General features: G+C 38.2%; 1 protein-coding gene across 1 annotated transcript in view; it reads right to left on the reverse strand.

The window, feature by feature from the left end:
- LOC124788990 (cytosolic carboxypeptidase Nna1) overlaps window positions 1-21429 on the reverse strand; it is a 580471-nt gene that overhangs the window by 183076 nt on the left and 375966 nt on the right. Inside the window, exons 15-16 of the mRNA XM_047256278.1 lie at window positions 10843-10984; window positions 10675-10733 (exon numbers count right to left, since the gene is read on the reverse strand). Of these exons, the coding sequence (XP_047112234.1) occupies window positions 10675-10733; window positions 10843-10984 (201 nt within the window). The remainder of the gene's footprint in view (window positions 1-10674; window positions 10734-10842; window positions 10985-21429) is intronic.

Here is a 21429-nt window from a genome sequence, read left to right on the forward strand (position 1 = left end):
TCCTTCAGTACAATAGTTAGTCAGAATGCTATGAACAAGTGACATTCAGACCATTGTCTCCTTATCGAGTCCCAAAATCCGCAACTGTCATAGTTTTCCTGTGGCAGTGTTCACCACTGACCAAAACAATCACCAGCCATCACTGTATTTGCTCCTAACCACTTGGATATTCCAAATTGACCTGAATCTCCCTTAAGTTCTAATACACTTCTTCTGTCTCATGTCAGGACAGGACAACCAGATTCTATTTCTGCATCATTTTCCTATGATGTTGTTCTCTCCACAGACATGTCTGCGTGGCAGGGTACCAGCAAGGTTACACTCTAACAAACAAACATATTTTGTGAAGCTTTTCTTTCACTGATATTGTTTTGTTAACTATTTTGTACCAGGGTGATCTTATATCACTTCCTAACACTTTGTTGTGCACATTGTTCCAGTCCTTAGAGGAATACTTTGCTCTCATATGGTTGACTTTTCCATTTTATTAATTAGCCACTATATTTGAGCAAAGGATTGATCTTGCAGTGTGACTGTTTCTGCCTGGAGGTAACTAGTTTTCAGCAGAAACACCATGCTGTGCTTCGCCTTGTAGTATATTGCCTCCAGATTTATTGGTACTGGGATACTGTCCACATTATAAGTCTTTATAGTCCCGCTCACACGCACTATGTATTTACAGCACAGATACATCATTCTCTGTATCAAAGTGCTTTCCATTTTGTTTCCACATTTGTTAGCCTGTTGTTGTTGTTGTTGTTGTTGTGGTCTTCAGTCCTGAGACTGGTTTGATGCAGCTCTCCACGCTACTCTATCCTGTGAAAGCTGCTTCATCTCCCAGTACATACTTCAGACTACATCCTTCTGAATCTGCTTAGTGTATTCATCTCGTGGTCTCCCTCTACAATTTTTACCCTCCACGCTGCCCTCCAATACTAAACTGGTGATCCCTTGATGCCTCAGAACATGTCCTATCAACCGATCCCTTCTTCTAGTCAAGTTGTGCCACAAACTCCTCTTCTCCCCAATTCTGTTCAATACCTCCTCATTAGTTATGTGATCTACCCGTCTAATCTTCAGCATTCTTCTGTAGCACCACATTTTGAAAGCTTCTATTCTCTTCTTGTCTAAACTATTTATTGTCCATGTTTCACTTCCATAAATGGCTACACTCCATAGAAATACTTTCAGAAATGACTTCCTGACACTTAAATCTATACTCGATGTTAACAAATTTCTCTTTTTCAGAAACGTTTTCCTGGCCACTGCCAGTCTAAGGTACCCATTCTGGAGGAAGAGCTATAACATTTATCATCAGATTGAAGATTTCCCCCGTCTTGACATAAACTGAGATGACAGAAGTTAGGGGATACCTCCTAATATAGTGTTGGGCTTCCTTTTTTCCAGATGTAGTGCAGCAACTTGATGTGGCATGAACTCAACAAGTCATTGGAAGTCTCCTGCAGAAATATTGTGCCATATTTCATCTATAGCCACCCAAAAATGCAAAAGTGTTCCTGGTGAACAATTTGTGCACAAACTGACCCCTTGATTACTTCCCATAAATGTTAGATGGGTGGCCAAATCATTCACTGAAACTGTCCAGAATATTCTTCAAATTAGTTACAAAGAATTGTGGTCTGGCAACATGGTGCATTGTCATCTTTAAAATTTCCATTACTGTTTTGGGACTTGAAGTCCATGAAAGGCTGCAAACAGTCTCGAAGTATCAAAACATAACCATTTCCAGTCAACAATTGGTTCAGTTGGACCAATCCATGTAAACACAGCACACACCATTATGGAGCCACCAACAGCTTGCATAATGCCCTGTTGACAACTTGGGTACATGACTTTGTGGTGTCTGCACTACACTTGAACCCTACCATCAGTTCTTACAATCTGAGATCAGGACTCAGCTGACCAGGCCATGGTTTCCCAGTTGTCTGCTGTCCAACAGAAATGATCAGGAGCCCAGGAGAGGCACTGCAGATGATTTCATGCTCTTGGCAAAGGCACTTGCTTAAGTCATTTGCTACCACAGTTCATTAATGAAAATTTCACTGCACTGTCCAACATATAAGTTCATTGTATGTTGCACATTGATTTCTGCCTTTGTTTCATGCAGTGATGTTTGTTAGCACTGAAAACTCTTATGCACATTCTGCTGTTCTTGGTCATTAAGTGAAGGCCTTCGGCTACCTCATTGTTTGTGGTGAGAGGCAGTGCTGGAAATATGGTATTCTCAGCACACTCTTGACACTGTGGATCTCAGAATACTGAATTCCCTAACAATTTTCAAAATTGAATATTCTATGCATTTGGCTCAAACTACCATTCTGCATTCAAATTCTGTTAATTCGCATCATGCAGCCATAATCATGCTGGAAACCTGTTCACATGAAACACAAGAGTACAAATGACAACTCTGCCAATGCCCAGCTCTTTTATAGCTAGTACCAGTATATGTGATACTACCACCATCTGCACATGCGCATATCACTATGCCCTGACTTTTGTTACCCAGTGTATTAGCCTACTGCAGCCATTATTTTCCTACCAACACTTTCTACCACTGGACATGTTGAGGGTGAGTTACTGTGAACAGTTCAGTGGTAGAGTTGTTCTCATTAGAATTAACAGCAAACAAACATGCAGAACAATAGGCCAGGTATACATACTGACCTCACAAGCAAAAGATGAAAGGATATAGAAAGTGTACGATGATACTGATGCATAATTCAGTGTGTAAAAGGAGGTGACAATCTAATAAACACGGGGCACTAGGACATTGTAATTAAAGAAGGAATAGAAAATGGAGTTATGCGGGTATAAGGGCTCAGTAGCAGTAGGAATGAGACAGGATACAAATTAATTGACATCTGCAATAAATTTCAATACAGTGTTCAAGAACTATAAGAGGAAGAGTTATACTTGGAAAAGGCCTGGAGGCATGGAAAGATAAGAAGTGGATTACATCACAGTCAGCCAGAGATTCTGAAATCAGGTACTGGATTTTAAGATATATCTAGAAGCAGATATAGACTCTGATCACAATTCAGTAGTGATGAAGAGTAGACTGAAATTTAAGAAAATCATCCAGAAGAATCAATGTGCAAAAAAGTGTGGTACTAAAGTACTGAGGAGTGATAAGATGTGTCTGATATTCTATAAAGCAATAATGATTACCACAGCAGACGTTTCAGGTGAAGAGAAATGGACATCTCTAAAAACAAAAATCACAGAAGTTGGACAGACAAACATGGATATAAGGAAGGTAGCCCTGAAGAAATCTAACAGAAGAAATAATTTATCTGATAAATGAAAGAAAGAAAATGTGAAGAAACTGAAACAGAAATGGTCATCATGAAAATTTATTCAGCATATAGAAAAGTCAAAATAACGTTAACTAAAATTAACAACATGGATGTCAACATCAAGAGTCCAATGGTAACTCCATTATCAAAGGCAAAGATGTGAGCACATTGGTGGAAAGTAACCTTAACTGTAGTTAACAACATGGATGTCAATACCAAGAGCCCAAAGGTAACTCCATTATCAAAGGCAAAGATGTGAGCAGATGGGTGGTAAGTGTACACTGAAGGCCTCTACAAGGGGAGGAAATGCCCGATGACACAGGAGAAGAAGAAATGGGTGTCAATTTGGAAAAATTATAGGACTGTATTAGCATCAATAGTGACACTAGCATTTGTACTCATGCTGCAGCTGCAATCAAAGATAATCTCAAGTTTGGGTATGCTTTGCTTTAATGGACTATTATTTAGCAAGTGTCATGGCTGTCTGGAGTTCATCTGCTGTGTATCACAGACTGACCACTATTGCACTTGATGTACAGCCTGAAGATATTGGGAGGATTAGCTCCACAATACTGCACAGATACTGTTATTTTGTTAACAATAATTTATTGTTAATTGTTTTTCTGGATTGATTACAGGAAGTTATCACAAATGGAATAAGACTTTTTAATTAGTAACACTGATTTTGACATTGTAATTCTGTCAGAGACAGCAAAGGACTTGAAAGAGCAGTTGAATGGAATGGACAGTGTCTTGAAAGGAGGATATAAGATGAACATCAACAAAAGCAAAACGAGGATAATGGAATGTAGTCAAATTAAATCAGGTGATGCTGAGGGGATTAGATTAGGAAATGAGACACTTAAAGTAGTAAAGGAGTTTTGCTATTTAGGGAGTAAAATAACTGATGATGGTCGAAGTAGAGAGGATATAAAATGTAGACCGGCAATGGCAAAGAAAGCGTTTCTGAAGAAGAGAAATTTGTTAACATCTAGTATAGATTTAAGTGTCAGGAAGTCGTTTCTGAAAGTATTTGTATGGAGTGTAGCCATATATGGAAGTGAAACATGGACGATAACCAGTTTGGACAAGAAGAGAATAGAAGCTTTCGAAATGTGGTGCTACAGAAGAATGCTGAAGATAGATCACGTAACTAATGAGGAGGTATTGAATAGGATTGGGGAGAAGAGAAGTTTGTGGCACAACTTGACTAGAAGAAGGGATTGGTTGGTAGGACATGTTTTGAGGCATCAAGGGATCACAAATTTAGCATTGGAGGGCAGCGTGGAGGGTAAAAATCGTAGAGGGAGACCAAGAGATCAATACACTAAGCAGATTCAGAAGGATGTAGGTTGCAGTAGGTACTGGGAGATGAAGAAGCTTGCACAGGATAGAGTAGCATGGAGAGCTGCATCAAACCAGTCTCAGGACTGAAGACCACAACAACAACAACACTGATTTTAGTAAAATTTAATATACATTAGGAAGAAAAGGTGACTATTTTTTATGCAGCAGCAATGAAAAAGAGATCACACTTACATCTTTTTCTGAGTTTTCTGCCTTTTCACAGAATGGACTGCACCTGCTATTGACAAAAGATTCAAGAAAGAAAACCAGTATAGGATGTACGATTCAAATTAGAATCTGACAGAGCCCTGGAAGACTTGGAATCAATAAAGGTGAAAGAATAGTAGCATCTCTTCATACTTTCTAAAATAATTGGGAAAAGTAACAACCAAATGACTATCCAAATCAGTGTGTAGAATCTATGATACAGGAGACTTACACCACTGAGTGTCATAAAAATATTATTTACACAATCCTGAAGACAAGAATTCCAGGTAAGTGTGAGAACTACCACACAATCAGCTTAACATCTCACGCAAGTTGCTGATAAGATTAACACACAGAAGAATGGAGAAGAAAATTGAGCATCTATCATATGATGATCAGTTTGGCATTTGGGAACACAAATGCAGCATAGATGCTGATCTGACATTGTGCCTGATAATGGAAACAAGGCTTAAGGAAAATCAAGACACATTCACAGAATTTGTCACCGAGAACAAGCATTTGACAATGTAAAATGGTGAAAGATGTTCAAAGTTCTGAGAAAAATAGGAGTTAGCTACAGGGAAAGATGCGCAATATACAATATGTACAAGAACCTGGAAAGAAAGATAAGAATAGAAGACTAAGAATGAAGCACTCAGTTCAAAAAAGGTGCAAGGCTCAGATGAACATTTCACCCCTGCTGTTCAGTATGAATGACAGAAATAAAACAAAGCTTCAAGAATGGGATCAAAATTTGGGGTGGAAGGATATCAATGATAAAATTTGCTGATGACATTTGGTATCTGCAGTGAAAGTGAAGAATAATTAAAGGACCAGCCAAATAAAATGAAAAGTATACTGAGTACAGATATGAACTGAGAGTAAACCAAAGAAAGGGAAAAGTAACGAGTAGTAGAAATGAATTAGTGACGCTTAATATAAAAATTGGTCACCATGAAGTAGACAAAATTAAGGAATTCTGCTACCATGGGAGCAAAATACCACATGATGGCCAAAGCAAGGGGTCAAATGCAGTATGTTAATACCAGGCACATGCCTTAATTTGAGAAATAAATATTTGAGAATTTACATTTGGAGCACAGCATTGTATGGTAGTGTATCATGGACCATGGGAAAACTCAAAAAGAAGGCAATCAAGGCTTTTGAGACGTAATGCTACTGAAGGATGTGAAAGAAAGAAAGATTTGCCTCTGGATATGGCTGACACATAGGTAAAGGCCATAAACATTAGGATTGATTACTTAAAAAGGGAGAAAAATAGAAGAAAAGTTGTGAACATGGTAGTCCAACACAATGCAAGGTGGGAGACGTAATTCTGATCGAGTTTGCAATTCCTGACAAGATTTTAAATTAAGCTTATTGAGTGTCTTTTTCTGTTTATAGTGGGATTTAATATGTTGTAGTTTATTAAGTTGGGGTATGTCCTATTTGGGAGAGGGTGGTACACTAATTCATTGTGCAAAATAAATTTGAACTTTTTTGATTTTCTGAGTAGTATTATAGATTTTTATACTTTAGATGGTGTTTAGCCACTCTTTTCTGTTATATGTAGTTATGCACTACACATTAGTGTCCTGTATCGCTACATGTGAGTGGCCATTGTTCCTTTATTTTATGTATTGTTCCATACAGGAATTTCCTTTATTGTTTTAAATATAAGTTAAGTGGATGGGCCTATATTTGGTTTTATCAACTGCATAATATAGTAGATTTGTTGGCTAAATGGAGCATCTAATGAGTCACTTCATTTTTACCCAGATTTAAATGTCGGGCTGAAGTTAGCATGAGCATTTCATAACTCTTCTTAGGATTCCCCTACTATGGTGTTGGAGCCTATTTTTTGTGCTTTGGAGAGCATGTCTATCAGTCTCCATTCTCCAGGATGGCCCATCAGTAGCCTCTCCCTGCAGAGAAGGTCCTATGGTGGGGGCAGGTATTAGTAACTGTCCCCTTTCCTTCTTCAGTTTTAACATTCCTGATCTTTTCCCCTTTCTTACTTCCCTTCCAGGGTACCATTTTATTGGAGGGAAAGAGAAAGAGAGGAAAGGCTTCCAAATTTAAATAGAAATTGAATTACAGCAATTTCACACTTCACCCTCTCCAATACAAGTATGTTTGCTGTTGTTCATACGCACGACATTTTGATTCTGCTTGTGTAGAACTTCAGGTTTTCTGTCATCCTCTCCTCTCTGTCCAGAGATATGCTCTTTCACTTCCTATCTTCTTATGTTACTTGGATGATATCACTGTGGATTTGACATTTTGACCTGATTTTTGCGGGTGTCAATTCAATTTTTATACTTTGTTTGTTATGGATCAGATATTGTATGATTCTCCTATTTAATTTTTTGTTATCTTTAACTCTATGACACACTAAAACATCTTTCTGGCCAACCTTTGTTCATTCACATCAAACACCCAAAGAATTCAAACTTTTACTTATACTTGGATCCATAACGCTTTTGGTATGTTTGTGAAAGTTCTCATTTTCCTCTTCTTCCATGTCACATCTGTCTTTTCTGTGGTCCTACTGTATTTTTCAACATTCTTTTCTTATCATCCACTTGTTGTAACTCACTAGTCTTCTTCAGTTTATGACGTTCTAAACTGTATGCTCTCAATTATTTCACTACCATACCTTTACAATTGATTTTGTCCTTGTAAACCAGGCACCACTTAAAATACCTATCCTGCATAAGCCAGTAGGCTATTTCTTATTCTCTGGTACTTTATTTATTTATCTCTCTATTGATCTATTGTGTTGAACTTACCTGAGGTGCTCAGTTGTTGACAGGGAATGACAGAGAATGATGCCAACTATCTGATGAATCCTTATTCAGAGCTACAGAGTACACAGGCACCTGCACAGTTGTATTGCCCTGGCTGACTGCATCGTGATAACACTGCAGCTCAACTGGGATGAGGGGTTGTATTGGGTGGAACAGGTGAGAGGAGAAAGGATGTGAGGAATGGGAAGGAGAATAGGGGAAGGGTGAACTGTGGCTGACAGGGAGAGACAGGAGATGAGGGGATAGGAATGTGGCACCTGTGAGCCATTTTGGTCACAGACAGGGGGAGTTGTGAACAATGGAAAATGAAATGTAAGAATGGATTGGAAGGGGGTTGTGTAGGCATAGAACAAAGGAAGAGGGAAGAGGAGGTGTGAGGTTGGTGAGGAACAGGGACTAGCTGAGATTGTGAGCAGGAGAATTATGGGATTGAATGGTCTGTAGTAAAAACAATTCCTGTCTATATAACTCAGAGAAGTTGGTGTTGGGGGCAAGGCTACAGATGGTATGGGATGTGCAGCAGCTACTGAAATCAGCATGTTGTGCTCAGCCATGTATGCCACTGAGTGCTCACAATTTGGCAGTGGCCTTTCATTTAGGTGGTCAGCTGGTTACCTGTCACATCCACATAAAATGTTGTGCCAAAATTACAGCACAGCTAGTATATGATCTAAATGCTTTTACAGATAGCCTTAGGCATTTGCATCACAGTCCATGGTAATCCATCATGTCTCCAGAAGTCAAAAATTCTTGCTGAAGCCAAAGATTTTATGGAACCAATCGTAATGGAATACTCCACTGACTTTCAATTTTGTAAACTTAGCTATACTGACCATACATTCAAATTTATTGCATGTATTACAGGATAGTATTTTCTCAAACTTCTTCTTACTTCTTGATAACAAAGAATATATTTTGTGAGATTATACATTCCTTGTCACTATCATCTGTCACATCCCTACACTTAAGTAGTTACTAGGACAGCTACATGAACATACATTTTTGCTGCACACTAGAACCTTACTGTATGTGTTTGGCTTCTGAGCTGGTAAAAAATTCTCCACTACAACAAAATATCAGTTTCAAGTTCCATCCCTCTGTGATGGACAGCACAGAAATGACATATGTATTTTGAGGTAAATGGTTACATAGTCTCACCATGCCTGTAGAATACAGATGACATTTTAAAGCTTAGAAACTAGTCATTAGAGAGGCATATGATGAAACGGATTCACATTTTGTGAATCTGGATACACAGCAGCTGTTTGAGACATATGAAATTTTCTGCCAGATCAGGAGTCAATCCTGGATTTCCTGCTAATTGTGAGCTGTCACATTAACCACTTCAGCTATCCAGGAACTCCTCTAGCATTGATCCAAACTTCTGTGTGTCACAGAGTCCACTACCACCATTATGTTCACTGCTGGTGATAGAATACATGTCTTTCCCTGTGTGTAAATCATGAAATGTGTGAGCATAATGGTGGTGGACTCTGTGATGTATGGAATTTTGGATCGGTGCCAGAGGCAAGCTCAGACAGCTGAAGTGGTTAAGGTGACCACTTGTGATAAGTCGCAAATCCAGATTCGAGTCCTGGTCTGACACAAATTTTCATGTGTTACAAACAGCTCATGTCAATCCAAATTCGCAAAATACAAATCCATTTGAGTATTTATCCCAGCTGCAATTGTCAGAACAGTGTCTCTACCTGAAGGCTTGCATGCATACCTGAAGGACATTGTAATGCGAAGATACAGACACTGTATACACACAGATATTGTAACCACCAATAAAGAGACATATAATCCAACCATGGATGTGTTGTAAGACCTTTTCTAATAAATCAAACTGTGTATTCAAATAAAGTTTTATGGTGCTTTATCTATTACTGTTTAACTGTATATTCTGTCTCAGGTATTGTCAGACACACAGCTGATGAGATGACTGCTGAAGTGGTATGAGAAAAGTTTACTAATATGATTAGGAAATTGGTTATTTCCTATATCTCTGCATGTTTATAGTATGTGGGCATGTTTTATAATCAAAAATAGTCCTACATCTATGTGATTTCATAATTAATTGCAAAGCCAACACACTATTTAAAATCATGAGATCTTGACAGTTGTTTTTACAGCAATCCTTTCAACAGATCTTTTATCAGAATGGTCTTGGAGAACATGATTGGAACACTTCCTTCCTGCATCAACATAAAAAATATTCTTTTATGTTTCCCTTAATAGAACAAGTACTATGGAAAGAAGAACTCCAGCATAGTTTCTTTTCTTGGGCTATTATTTGTTTCAATTCATTCCACTTATATGATTCCAAATGATATTTCATGGATGATTACTTATCAATACTAATTTTTATTTGAAATGAGAAAGTATTTATAACTGTGTTCCATGTTTTCACTCACCAGTTAATCTCTCTGTGATGTCCATGGCCATAGGTGTCTCACTTATCTGAAACTACAAATACATGTAAATAAGTTTCAAACAATGAAAAATCCAGGATGGAATAACAACAATGTTATGAAAAGGATAGATTGTTATTCACCATACAGAGGAGTTGCTAAGTTGCAGACAGGCACAACAAAATGACTGCTATACATTTAAGCTTTCAACCAAAAGGTCTCCTTCTAATGTAGAAACACAAATTTACATGCATGCATGTGCACACACGCACACACACACACACACACACACACACACACACACACACACACACACGACTACTGCCTCTGGCAGCTGAGGTGTGTGTGTGGCTTTAGAGGTCAGAGACAGTGGTGGTCTTGTGTGTGTGTGTGTGTGTGTGTGTGTGTGTGTGTGTGTGTGTGTGTGTGTGTGAGATGTATAGCAGCCTTTTTATTGTGCCTGTCTGCGAATCAAGATCTCTATATGGTGAGTAGCAATCTATCCTTTTCATTATATATTACTGTAAATGAGTTTCAACAGCCTCATGATTTTAGACAAGAGAATAGGAATTAAAATACCTGTGCAGGAGTTACAATTAGTTCTGGAGGCATATCAAGTCTTTCCCCATATTTGACAACTGTAATCAGAGAAAACTGCAGGTTAATTCTCTATTACTGTACTTAGATGCTGAATGGCATTTGTTAAACTATTTAAAATGTACCAAAGCATGTGAAAATGACACATACACTTAATATCTGAAGAGCTTTTGTTTTTGTTGCTAGATCGGTGACATGGTGAGCTTTCCTCACCAGAATCCATGTCAGTTGGAGGCTCACAGTAGTCACTTCCAGTATCACCTGCTGATAGATCAATAACAGTCTTATGAACCTGAAACAAAAATTAGTTTAGAATATTTCTGTAAGTGATGCGAGTGTATCCTCTTGACATAATCATATGCTAACAGCAACAGAGAGAGACTTATTTAATCAACATCTCAAGCAAAATATTTCAGGGAAATGAAATAAATGTCGAACAAAAACTGACTCAAGGAATATCTGAGCATAGTAAAGCAGTGATCAGAACTATTCTGTGTATGCTACATTATTTATCAGCTACTATTAATGCTTGTATGATATTAGCCTTTGATATTTAGCTCACTCTGAATTTAAATGAAATGTAAACAAATATCTTACTCAGAAGAAAGAAAATTGAAAATGCTGTGGCTGTATAATTCAATTACTATGTACCTGCTAGTCTACTTGGCGTGTAGAGCCTGACTTTTTGAACTACAGTATGTACCTTGAACAACATCAGCAAATTTTTGAACTATTAATGCTGTTTGCACACAAAATAACAGGTTGCAACACAATTAAAGGGCAAAAATGAAACAATTCATTCTAATATACCTTATCAATTTTATGTCAGTTTATTATTTTTGTATAGCAAAGAAACCAATGTTCCCTATACATTTTTATTACTCTGTTGAGAAAAAAATAATACTAACTGTGTAAGGTAACTAGTATTGATTAGTTTTTTGCAAGTGCTGAATACCCAAGTCCCCCCCCATGAACCATGGACTTTGCCGCTGGTGGGGAGGCTTGCGTGCCTCAACGATACAGATAGTCATACCATAGGTGCAACCACAACAGAGGGGTATCTGTTGAGAGGCCAGACAAATGTGTGGTTCCTGAAGAGGGGCAGTAGCCTTTTCAGTAGTTGCAGGGGCAACGGTCGGGATGATTGACTGATCTGGCCTTGTAACACTAACCAAAACGGCCTTGCTGCTTTGGTACTGTGAACGGCTGAAAGCAAGGGGAAGCTACAGCCATAATTTTCCCCAAAGGCAAGCAGCTTTACTGTATGATTAAACGATGATGGCATACTCTTGGGTAAAATATTCCGGAGGTAAAATAGTCCCCCATTCGGATCTCCGGGTGGGGACTACTCAAGAGGACATCGTTATCAGGAGAAAGAAAACTGGCGTTCTACAGATCGGAGCGTGGAATGTCAGATCCCTTAATTGGGCAGGTAGGTTAGAAAATTTAAAAAGGGAAATGGATAGGTTAAAGTTAGATATAGTGGGAATTAGTGCAGTTCGGTGGCAGGAGGAACAAGACTTTTGGTCAGGTGAATACAGGGCTATAAATACAAAATCAAATAGGGGTAGTGCAGGAGTAGGTTTAATAATGAATACAAAAATAGGAGTGCAGGTGAGCTACTACAAACAGCATAGTGAACGCATTATTGTGGCCAAGATAGACACGAAGCCCACGCGTACTACAGTAGTACAAGCTTATATACCAACAAGTTCTGCAGATGATGAAGAAATTGATGAAATGTATGATGAGATAAAAGAAATTACTCAGGTAGTGAAGGGGGATGAAAATTTAATAGTCATGGGTGACCGGAATTCGACAGTAGGAAAAGGAAGAGAAGGAAACGTAGTAGGTGAATATGGATTGGGGCTAAGAAATGAAAGAGGAAGCCACCTGGTACAATTTTGCACTGAGCATAACTTAATCATAGCTAACACTTGATTCAAGAATCATGAAAGAAGATTGTATACATGGAAGAACCGTGGAGATACTAAAAGGTTTCAGATAGATTATATAATGGTAAGATAGAGATTTAGGAACCAGATTTTAAATTGTAAAACATTTCCGGGGGCAGATGTGGACTCTGACCACAATTTATTGGTTATGAACTGTAGATTAAAACTGAAGAAACTGCAAAAAGGTGGGAATTTAAGGAGATGGGACCTGGATAAACTGAAAGAACCAGAGGTTGTACAGAGTTTCAGGGAGAGCATAAGGGAACAATTGACAGGAATGGGGGAAAGAAATACAGTAGAAGAAGAATGGGTAGCTTTGAGGAATGAAATAGTGAAGGCAGCAGAGGATCAAGTAGGTAAAAAGACGAGGGCTAGTAGAAATTCTTGAGTAACAGAAGAAATATTGAATTTAGTTGATGAAACGAGAAAATAATGAAACAGGCAAAAAGGAATACAAATGTCTCAAAAATGAGATCGATAGGAAGTGCAAAATGGCTAAGCAGGGATGGCTAGAGGAAAAATGCAAGGATGTAGAAGCTTATCTCACTAGGGATAAGATAAATATTGCCTACAGGAAAATTAAAGAGACCTTTGGAGAAAAGAGAAAGACTTATATGAATATCAAGAGCTCAGATGTAAACCCAGTTCTAAGCAAAGAAGGGAAAGCAGAAAGGTGGAAGGAGTGTATAGAGGGTCTATACAAGGGCGATGTTCTTGAGGACAATATTATGGAAATGGAAGAGGAGGTAGATGAAGATGAAATTGGAGATATGATACTGCATGAAGAGTTTGACAGAGCACTGAAAGACCTAAGTCGAGACAAGGCCCCGGGAGTAGACAACATTCCATCAGAACTACTGACAGCGTTGGGAGAGCCGGTCCTGACAAAACTCTACCATCTGGTGAGCAAGCTGTATGAGACAGTCCCTCAGACTTCAAGAAGAATATAATAATTCCAATCCCAAAGAAAGCAGGTGTTGACAGATGTGAAAATTACCGAACTATTAGTTTAATAAGTCACAGCTGCAAAATACTGACGCGAATTCTTTACAGACAAATGGAAAAACTGGTAGAAGCCGACCTTGGGGAAGATCAGTTTGGATTCCGTAGAAATGTTGGAACACGTGAGGCAATACTGACCTACGTTTGTGGCATTTGTAGACTTAGAGAAAGCTTTTGACAATGTTGACTGGAATACTCTCTTTCAAATTCTGAAGGTGGCAGGGGTAAAATACAGGGAGCAAAAGGCTATTTACAATTTGTACAGAAACCAGATGGCAGTTATAAGAGTCGAAGGACATGAAAGGGAAACTGTGGTTGGGAAGGGAGTGAGACAGGGTTGTAGCCTCTCCCCGATGGTATTCAATCTGTATATTGAGCAAGCAGTTAAGGAAACAAAAGAAAAGTTCGGAGTAGGTATTAAAATCCATGGAGAAGAAATTAAAACTTTGAGGTTCGTCGATGACATTGTAATTCTGTCAGAGACAGCAAAGGACTTGGAAGAGCAGTTGAACGGAATGGACAGTGTCTTGAAAGGAGGGTATAAGATGAACATCAACAAAAGCAAAATGAGGATAATGGAATGTAGTCGAATTAAGCCGGGTGATGCTGCGGGAATTAGATTAGGAAATGAGACACTTGAAGTTTTGCTATTTGGGGAGCAAAATAACTGATGATGGTCGAAGTAGAGAGGATATAAAATGTAGACTGGCAATGGCAAGGAAAGCGTTTCTGAAGAAGAGGAATTTGTTAACATCGAGTATTGATTTAAGTGTCAGGAAGTCATTTCTGAAAGTATTTGTGTGGAGTGTAGCCATGTATGGAAGTGAAACATGGACGATAAATAGTTTAGACAAGAAGAGAATAGAAGATTTCGAAATGTGGTGCTACAGAAGAATGCTGAAGATTAGATGGGTAGATCATGTAACTAATGAGGAGGTACTGAATCGAATTGGGGAGAAGAGGAGTTTGTGGCACAACTTGACTAGAAGAAGGGATCTGTTGGTAGGACATGTTCTGAGGCATCGAGGGATCACCAATTTAGCATTGGAGGGCAGCGTGGAGGGTAAAAATCGTAGAGGGAGACAAGAGATGAGTACACTATGCAGGTTCAGAAGGATGTAGGTAGCAGTAAGTACTGGGAGATGGAGAGGCTTGCACAGGATAGAGTGGCATGGAGAGCTGCATCAAACCAGTCTCAGGGCTGAAGACCACAACAACAACAACGAATACCCAAGCAGTTCACTCTTACACACAATTCATCACACTTTGGTACAGTGCTGGTCTCATCAGTAAATACCTACCTTCCTTGGGAGTATAGTAATACTGGATAGTTGTGGAAGCCAAGTAACAATTATGTTAATAGTAGATTCATTGACTATGTTTATATAGAGGTGTGGAAATCAAAGTTCAGTGGGGAAAGAGGGGGGGGGGGGGGGGGGGGGGGGAGGAGGCAAACAGACAGACCACTGCAAACTGATCCATTACATTATTATATCTCATGCAGGTATTATAGACTCCACCAGCAGACATCGGTTTTGTTAACCCAAATGTTTAACGATAACAGAAATCAATAAGACACTAAACAGCAGTAACTCTATGATAGCTCCCCTGAGTTATCATTGCAATCAGTCAGTTTGACATGATGTACTTCATGTGTAATTACATAATGTATACAATAAACAATACAATAGTATATTATATTACATTATAATATAGCTTATTGCATTAACTTTTAGAAGCCATGCTGGTGTAATTTGGTACACTGCCATGCTAGAAATGTATTCTATAATGTACTGACACTTGTTTATTTCATTATCTGTATATACTAGTACATCCTGTATGATGAAGCCAATATCATTGTAAAATAATCTATGGGGAATAAAATTCTTGATTCTTAAAACACCGAAATATGGACTAGTAATATCCTCTTATAAAAATGGAGATAAGCAAGCAATTGTAGACCTTCTCCTACCTTCCAATTTTCTAAAAATATTTTGAGAAGGTAATTTGCAACAGAATATTGAATCACTTTTCTAACAATAAACTTTTAACAACTTTCCACATTCATTCTATGAAGCATTTTCTACAAGAAAACAAAATATCATTTGACAAACTGACTTGTCACAGAAATAAAGAAAAAGTAACTTGTTTGAATTTTCTGCGACCTTGCCAAAGCCTTCTATTGTGCAAATCACAGAATCTTAATAGGGAAACCAAACTTTATCATATAAAAGGCACACTTCTTGAAGACATATCTTGGCAACAGAAAACAGAGGATCACATTAACATATAACATCACGAATATAAAATTATATGCAGTGTGAGGAAACATAAAATGTGGTGTCTTGCTTGGTTTCATACTAGGCCATGCCGTGTTCATGAGCTATATAATTGAGTCAACAAAGGTATTGGGAAACATTAAAAACTGAGGATACAATTATAGGCACCCAGTTGGATAACAAATTTAGGTGGCTCCAGCATATGCCTAAATTAACCAAATAGATCATTCCTATTTGATCTACTCTTGGAAGGCTCTCTCAATGTGATTTCCTATAGGAGATGTGAAAAGTATACTTTTCATACTTCCGTTCAAAAACATCTTTTGGCATAATCTTCTTGTACTGTGCAGCCATAAAAAGCTTAACAACCAATGAAATTCAGTTTAAGAGAAGTCTAAGGGATTTGTTGGTGGCCAACTCCTTCTACTCCATTGATGAATTTCTCAGTAAAACCAACTGATTTGTGTGCGTGTTTGTGTGTCTCTCTCTCTCTCTCTCTCTCTCTCTCTCTCTCTCTCTCTCTCTCTCTGTGTGTGTGTGTGTGTGTGTGTGTGTGTGTGTGTGTGTGTGTGTGTGTGTGCATGTGTGTAAGTACAATCTAACTTCTGCACTATTTCAAGTGCAGTAATGTGTTCATTTTAAATAAGTATTATAGTAGTTTATTACATGCTTATTACCTTATAAATAGATAAAAAACTTTTTTATTTTAAATTCAGAGCATTAGTATTTTAAAATGACTCTTTCACAGAGTGCTCATTAGAAAATTATGATCATTCCACTTGGGACCTGTGGAATGGTACATTAGCTTATTTGTAAATATTTTGTAAATATTATTTTGTAAACATTTGTCATGTATTGTTGTTTTTCTGACATGTTTTACATCCTGGAGGACCTTCTCACTACGGATAAAATGGAATGAAAGTAAATCTAATCTAATATAGGCTCTATAATCAAAACTCTTGCAGAAGCCTCTTCAGAGACATTGAGATTCTTAATCTTACGTGTTAATATATTTACCCCTTAACAGTATTTGTGGGTAATAATAGGAGTGATTTTAGATTTAACAACCATAATACTAGAAGTAAAAGCGATTTTATATTATTCATTCTAGGTGTTGAAAACAGCAAATGTATTTAAAATAAAGGATCATTTACATGGTAACTGTTTTGCTATTTGGGGAGCAAAATAACTGATTATGCTCGAAGTAGAGAGGATATAAAATGTAGACTGGCAATGGCAAGGAAAGCGTTTCTGAAGAAGAGGAATTTGGTAACATCGAGTATTGATTTAAGTGTCAGGAAGTCATTTCTGAAAGTATTTGTGTGGAGTGTAGCCATGTATGGAAGTGAAACATGGACGATAAATAGTTTAGACAAGAAGAGAATAGAAGATTTCGAAATGTGGTGCTACAGAAGAATGCTGAAGATTAGATGGGTAGATCACATAACTAATGAGGAGGTATTGAATCGAATTGGGGAGAAGAGGAGTTGTGGCACAACTTGACTAGAAGAAGGGATCTGTTGATAGGACATGTTCTGAGGCATCAAGGGATCACCAGTTTAGTACTGGAGGGCAGCGTGGAGGGTAAAAATCGTAGAAGGAGACCAAGAGCTGAATAAACTATGCATATTCAGAAGGATGTAGGTTGCAGTAAGTACTGGGAGATGAAGAGGCTTGCACAGGATAGAGTGGCATGGAGAGCTGCATCAAACCAGTCTCAGGACTGAAGACCACAATGACAACAAAAATAATAATAACAAATAATCTGGTTACAGTTTCCTTATAAACCACATACAATAGTAAAGTAATTTCCATGTGGACTTTGTGTTCCTGTCTAGGGTTCAGAATGGAAATTTATATTCTGGAACAAAAATGTTCACCAGATTGAACTCAATTTCTTATTCATTGGTGCGAGTGGTGGTGGTGGTGGTGGGGGGGGGGGGGGGGGGGGGGGGGAGGTAAAAGCTCTTGATAAAGAGCTCAATGCTGGCTGTTGCAAACCTATACATCTATCCAGCATTGCTTCAAGTTTAAAGCAACTTAAATGTGTATGAAACCAGAGAGAATATACATCTTCACATACGTAGACACAAAATGGACTTTGATTTTGAGATGTAGACTGACAAAGAATGCAAACTCACATAAAATAACATGTTTAAAACATTTGAAAAAACATCCAGTATCTGTTAGGCTCTTGCTCCGTAATACTTTCAAAGTTAAGATTTATGACTAGTTACTGAAACAACCATTTTATATGATACCAGAAATAAAATTCTTGAGATTAGTTTTTAAGAAATTCTCGGTAAAAATTGTAATTAATTGAATTTTTAGTGTCTCATGTTATTATGTAGTAAGTAGTCATTGTGAATAAGGCAAGAACGTTAGGGTTTAACACCCCTCCCCCCCCCCCCCCTCTCCCCCCCCTCCCTACAATGAATAAGGAACTGAGTTCAATCTGGAGGGTCATGAAATCCACATTGAAATTACGTCAAAATTGTGTGTGGTTTATAAGGAAACTGTAACCAATTTATTTGTTATTATTATTAGTTTAAAGTTCGCCCCCGGTAGCTAAGTGGTCAGCGCGACGGAATGTCAATCCTAGGGGCCCAGGTACAGTTCCTGGCTGGGTCGGAGATTTTCTCCGCTCAGGGACTGGGTGTTGTGTTGCCCTAATCATCATCATTTCATCCCCATCAATGCACAAGTCGCCAAATTGGTGACAAATCAAAAGACTTGCACCCGGCAAACGGTCTACCTGACGGGAAGCCCAAGTCACATGATATTTACATTTATTAGTTTGAAGGCTGTTGGTTAGGTTTTGAGCTGCTGCAAGCTAAGCATCAGATGGTAAGTATTTACAGTGACCTTACACAGGTCTACTATAAATGATTTATTTGTTTTCAGAGTTGTATAGTTTCCAAAATATTGCATGAACAAATGTGACTGATGCACAGCTAGAACAGTAAACTCACTGAGGTTGCATTGTGCCCACCAGTTAGCGTTACAAGTTCAGTGTCTTGACAGAATGACAACAAAGTAAGAAAAGAGTTTTATGTTTTGGACTATGCAAGAGGCTTATCTGTTGCTACTGTGAAGCATGCATTCTGAAGGATTTATGGAAAAGAATCTGCATATAAACAAAGCATTGTACATTGGTATCAACAGTTTGCGTACACATGAATGAGATTCGCCAGAGATTAATGTTTTTATGCAATGTTACAAAGTTGTATGGGCCATTTTCTTTTGTAAGAGGACTGTGATGAATACCACTCCCCCAGATGTGTTGCAGTTGTCGTTGTTTGCACAACTGACTACTGAATTAGAGAATTCCATCTTCGAACAAGATGGAGCATGTCCTCATTGGAACATTGATCTATGTCACTACCTATGAATGAACTTTTGCATTGTTGGATTTGATGTAGTGATGAAGATTATATGGCTCTGTTTCCTTGACCCCAGGTCACCTGGCCTAACGCCTTGTGAATTTTTCCTTTGGAGGTACATTATGGACCATGTTTGCATACCCCACTGCCAAAATAACTGGATCAGCTCAGAGAAAATACCAATGCTCCTGTGATGACCATTGGTAGGATGTTGCTGTATAAGGTATGGAACAAATTTGCCTACTGCTTGAACGTATGCTTTGTGACCAGAGGGGCACTCATAGAACATTTGTAGAGTGCAAAATGCAAACTTAGTGAGGTTACAGCTCAATTCATGCATCAGTCATATTTGTACCTGTAATACTAAGGAAAATACAGAGCTATGAAAAACAAATGATTCACTTATAGTAGCCCTGTATTTTGCACCATGCACAAATTAAAAATAAGCTCTTGTAAATACCCACCATCTGATAATGATCTTGCAGTGGTTGTTAAATCTAAAGTCACTCCTATTATTACCAACAAATACTGTTAAGGGGTAAATATATTAACACATAAGATTAAGAATCTCAGTGTCTCTGAAGAGCTTCTGCAAGAGTTTTGGTTATAGACCCTAGATGCACATTATGTGAAGATTATGCCAAAAGATGTTATGAAATGGAAGTATGAAAAATACACTTTTCACATCTCCTATAGGAAATCACATTGAGAGAGCTTTCCAAGAGCGGAGCAAGTAGGAATGATCTATTTGGTTAATTTAGGCATATGCTGGAGCCACCTAAATTTGCTATCCAACTGGATGCCCATAATTTTATCCTCAGTTTTTAATGTTTCCCAATACCTTTGTTGACTCAATTATATAGCTCATGAACAGGGGATGGCCTAGTATGAAACCAAGCAGGACACCACATTTTATGTTTCCTCACACTGCATATAATTTTATATTCATGATTTTATATGTTAATGTGAGCCTCTGTTTTCTGTTGCCAAGATATGTCTTCAAGAAGTGTGCCTTTTATATGATAAAGTTTGGTTTCACTATTAAGATTCTATGATTTGCACAATATATGGTTTTGGCAAAGTCACAGAAAATTCCAACAAGTTGCTTTCCTTTATTTCTGTGACAAGTCAGTTTGTCAAATGATATTTTGTTTACTTGTAGAGAATGCTTCATAGAATGAAAGTGAGAAGTTGTTAAAGTTTATTATCAGAAAAGTGATTCAATATTCTGTTGTAAATTAAATAAATTAACACACACAGCTTCCAATACAACTTCTAACTTTTCTTCTTAGTTCATGTCAAGGTTTGAGAGAACAGAATGCAAACCACATCATTTAAGTTATGCATGAGGTTTACAAGATAAAAAAAAGTAATCATTACCCAATGTAGTAGAGATAACAGGGGGCTATATGGTGCACCAGAAATTAAGGAGACCATACATGTGAATTAGACAAAGGTACTTTCAAATTCATGTGTTCAGAGGTCAGACAAATGTGTGGCTCCTGAAGAGGGGCAGCAGCCTCTTCAGTAGTTGCAGGGACAACAGTCTGGGTGATTGGGTGATCTGGCCTTGTAACTTCAGCCAACATGTTCTTGCTGTGCTGGTACTGTGAATGGCTGAGGGCAAGGGGAAAGTACAGCCATTATCAAGTCCTGCCATGGCTAATGGAGAGCGCATTTGGATGCCTGTGTGGTTGTGGGTGTGAATGTGTGTAATGTTGCTGGAAAAAAAGTCAGTGCTCGAAAGCTAGTCTGCATGCTGTTTTCTGTTATTTGTTGCAATGCTCCATGCATCAATTCCATATAGATGAGTGGTTGTCTTTACCCTATTCTATGTATGGCTCCGGCCAGGGATTTCCACTATTATTATACAAATTATTACTTGTTTCTCTGTAATGTCATTGTCACTGATTTTGACACTATGTGCAGGTGGCCACTTTTTCAAGGGAATCAGGAATAGGTAATTACATAATTTTTGGTATGGAAGATTTTCTTTTCTCTGGTAAAGACTTGTTGGTCACTGCAAGGCTGCTCCCACAGCTCATTGCTCAGTACAGGCCCATGCTACTGGCCTTGTAGAGTTCCCATGGTAGAAGACTGCTGACAAATGGACACCTA

This window comes from Schistocerca piceifrons, chromosome 3 (assembly GCF_021461385.2).
Source record: "Schistocerca piceifrons isolate TAMUIC-IGC-003096 chromosome 3, iqSchPice1.1, whole genome shotgun sequence".
Taxonomy (NCBI): domain Eukaryota; kingdom Metazoa; phylum Arthropoda; class Insecta; order Orthoptera; family Acrididae; genus Schistocerca; species Schistocerca piceifrons.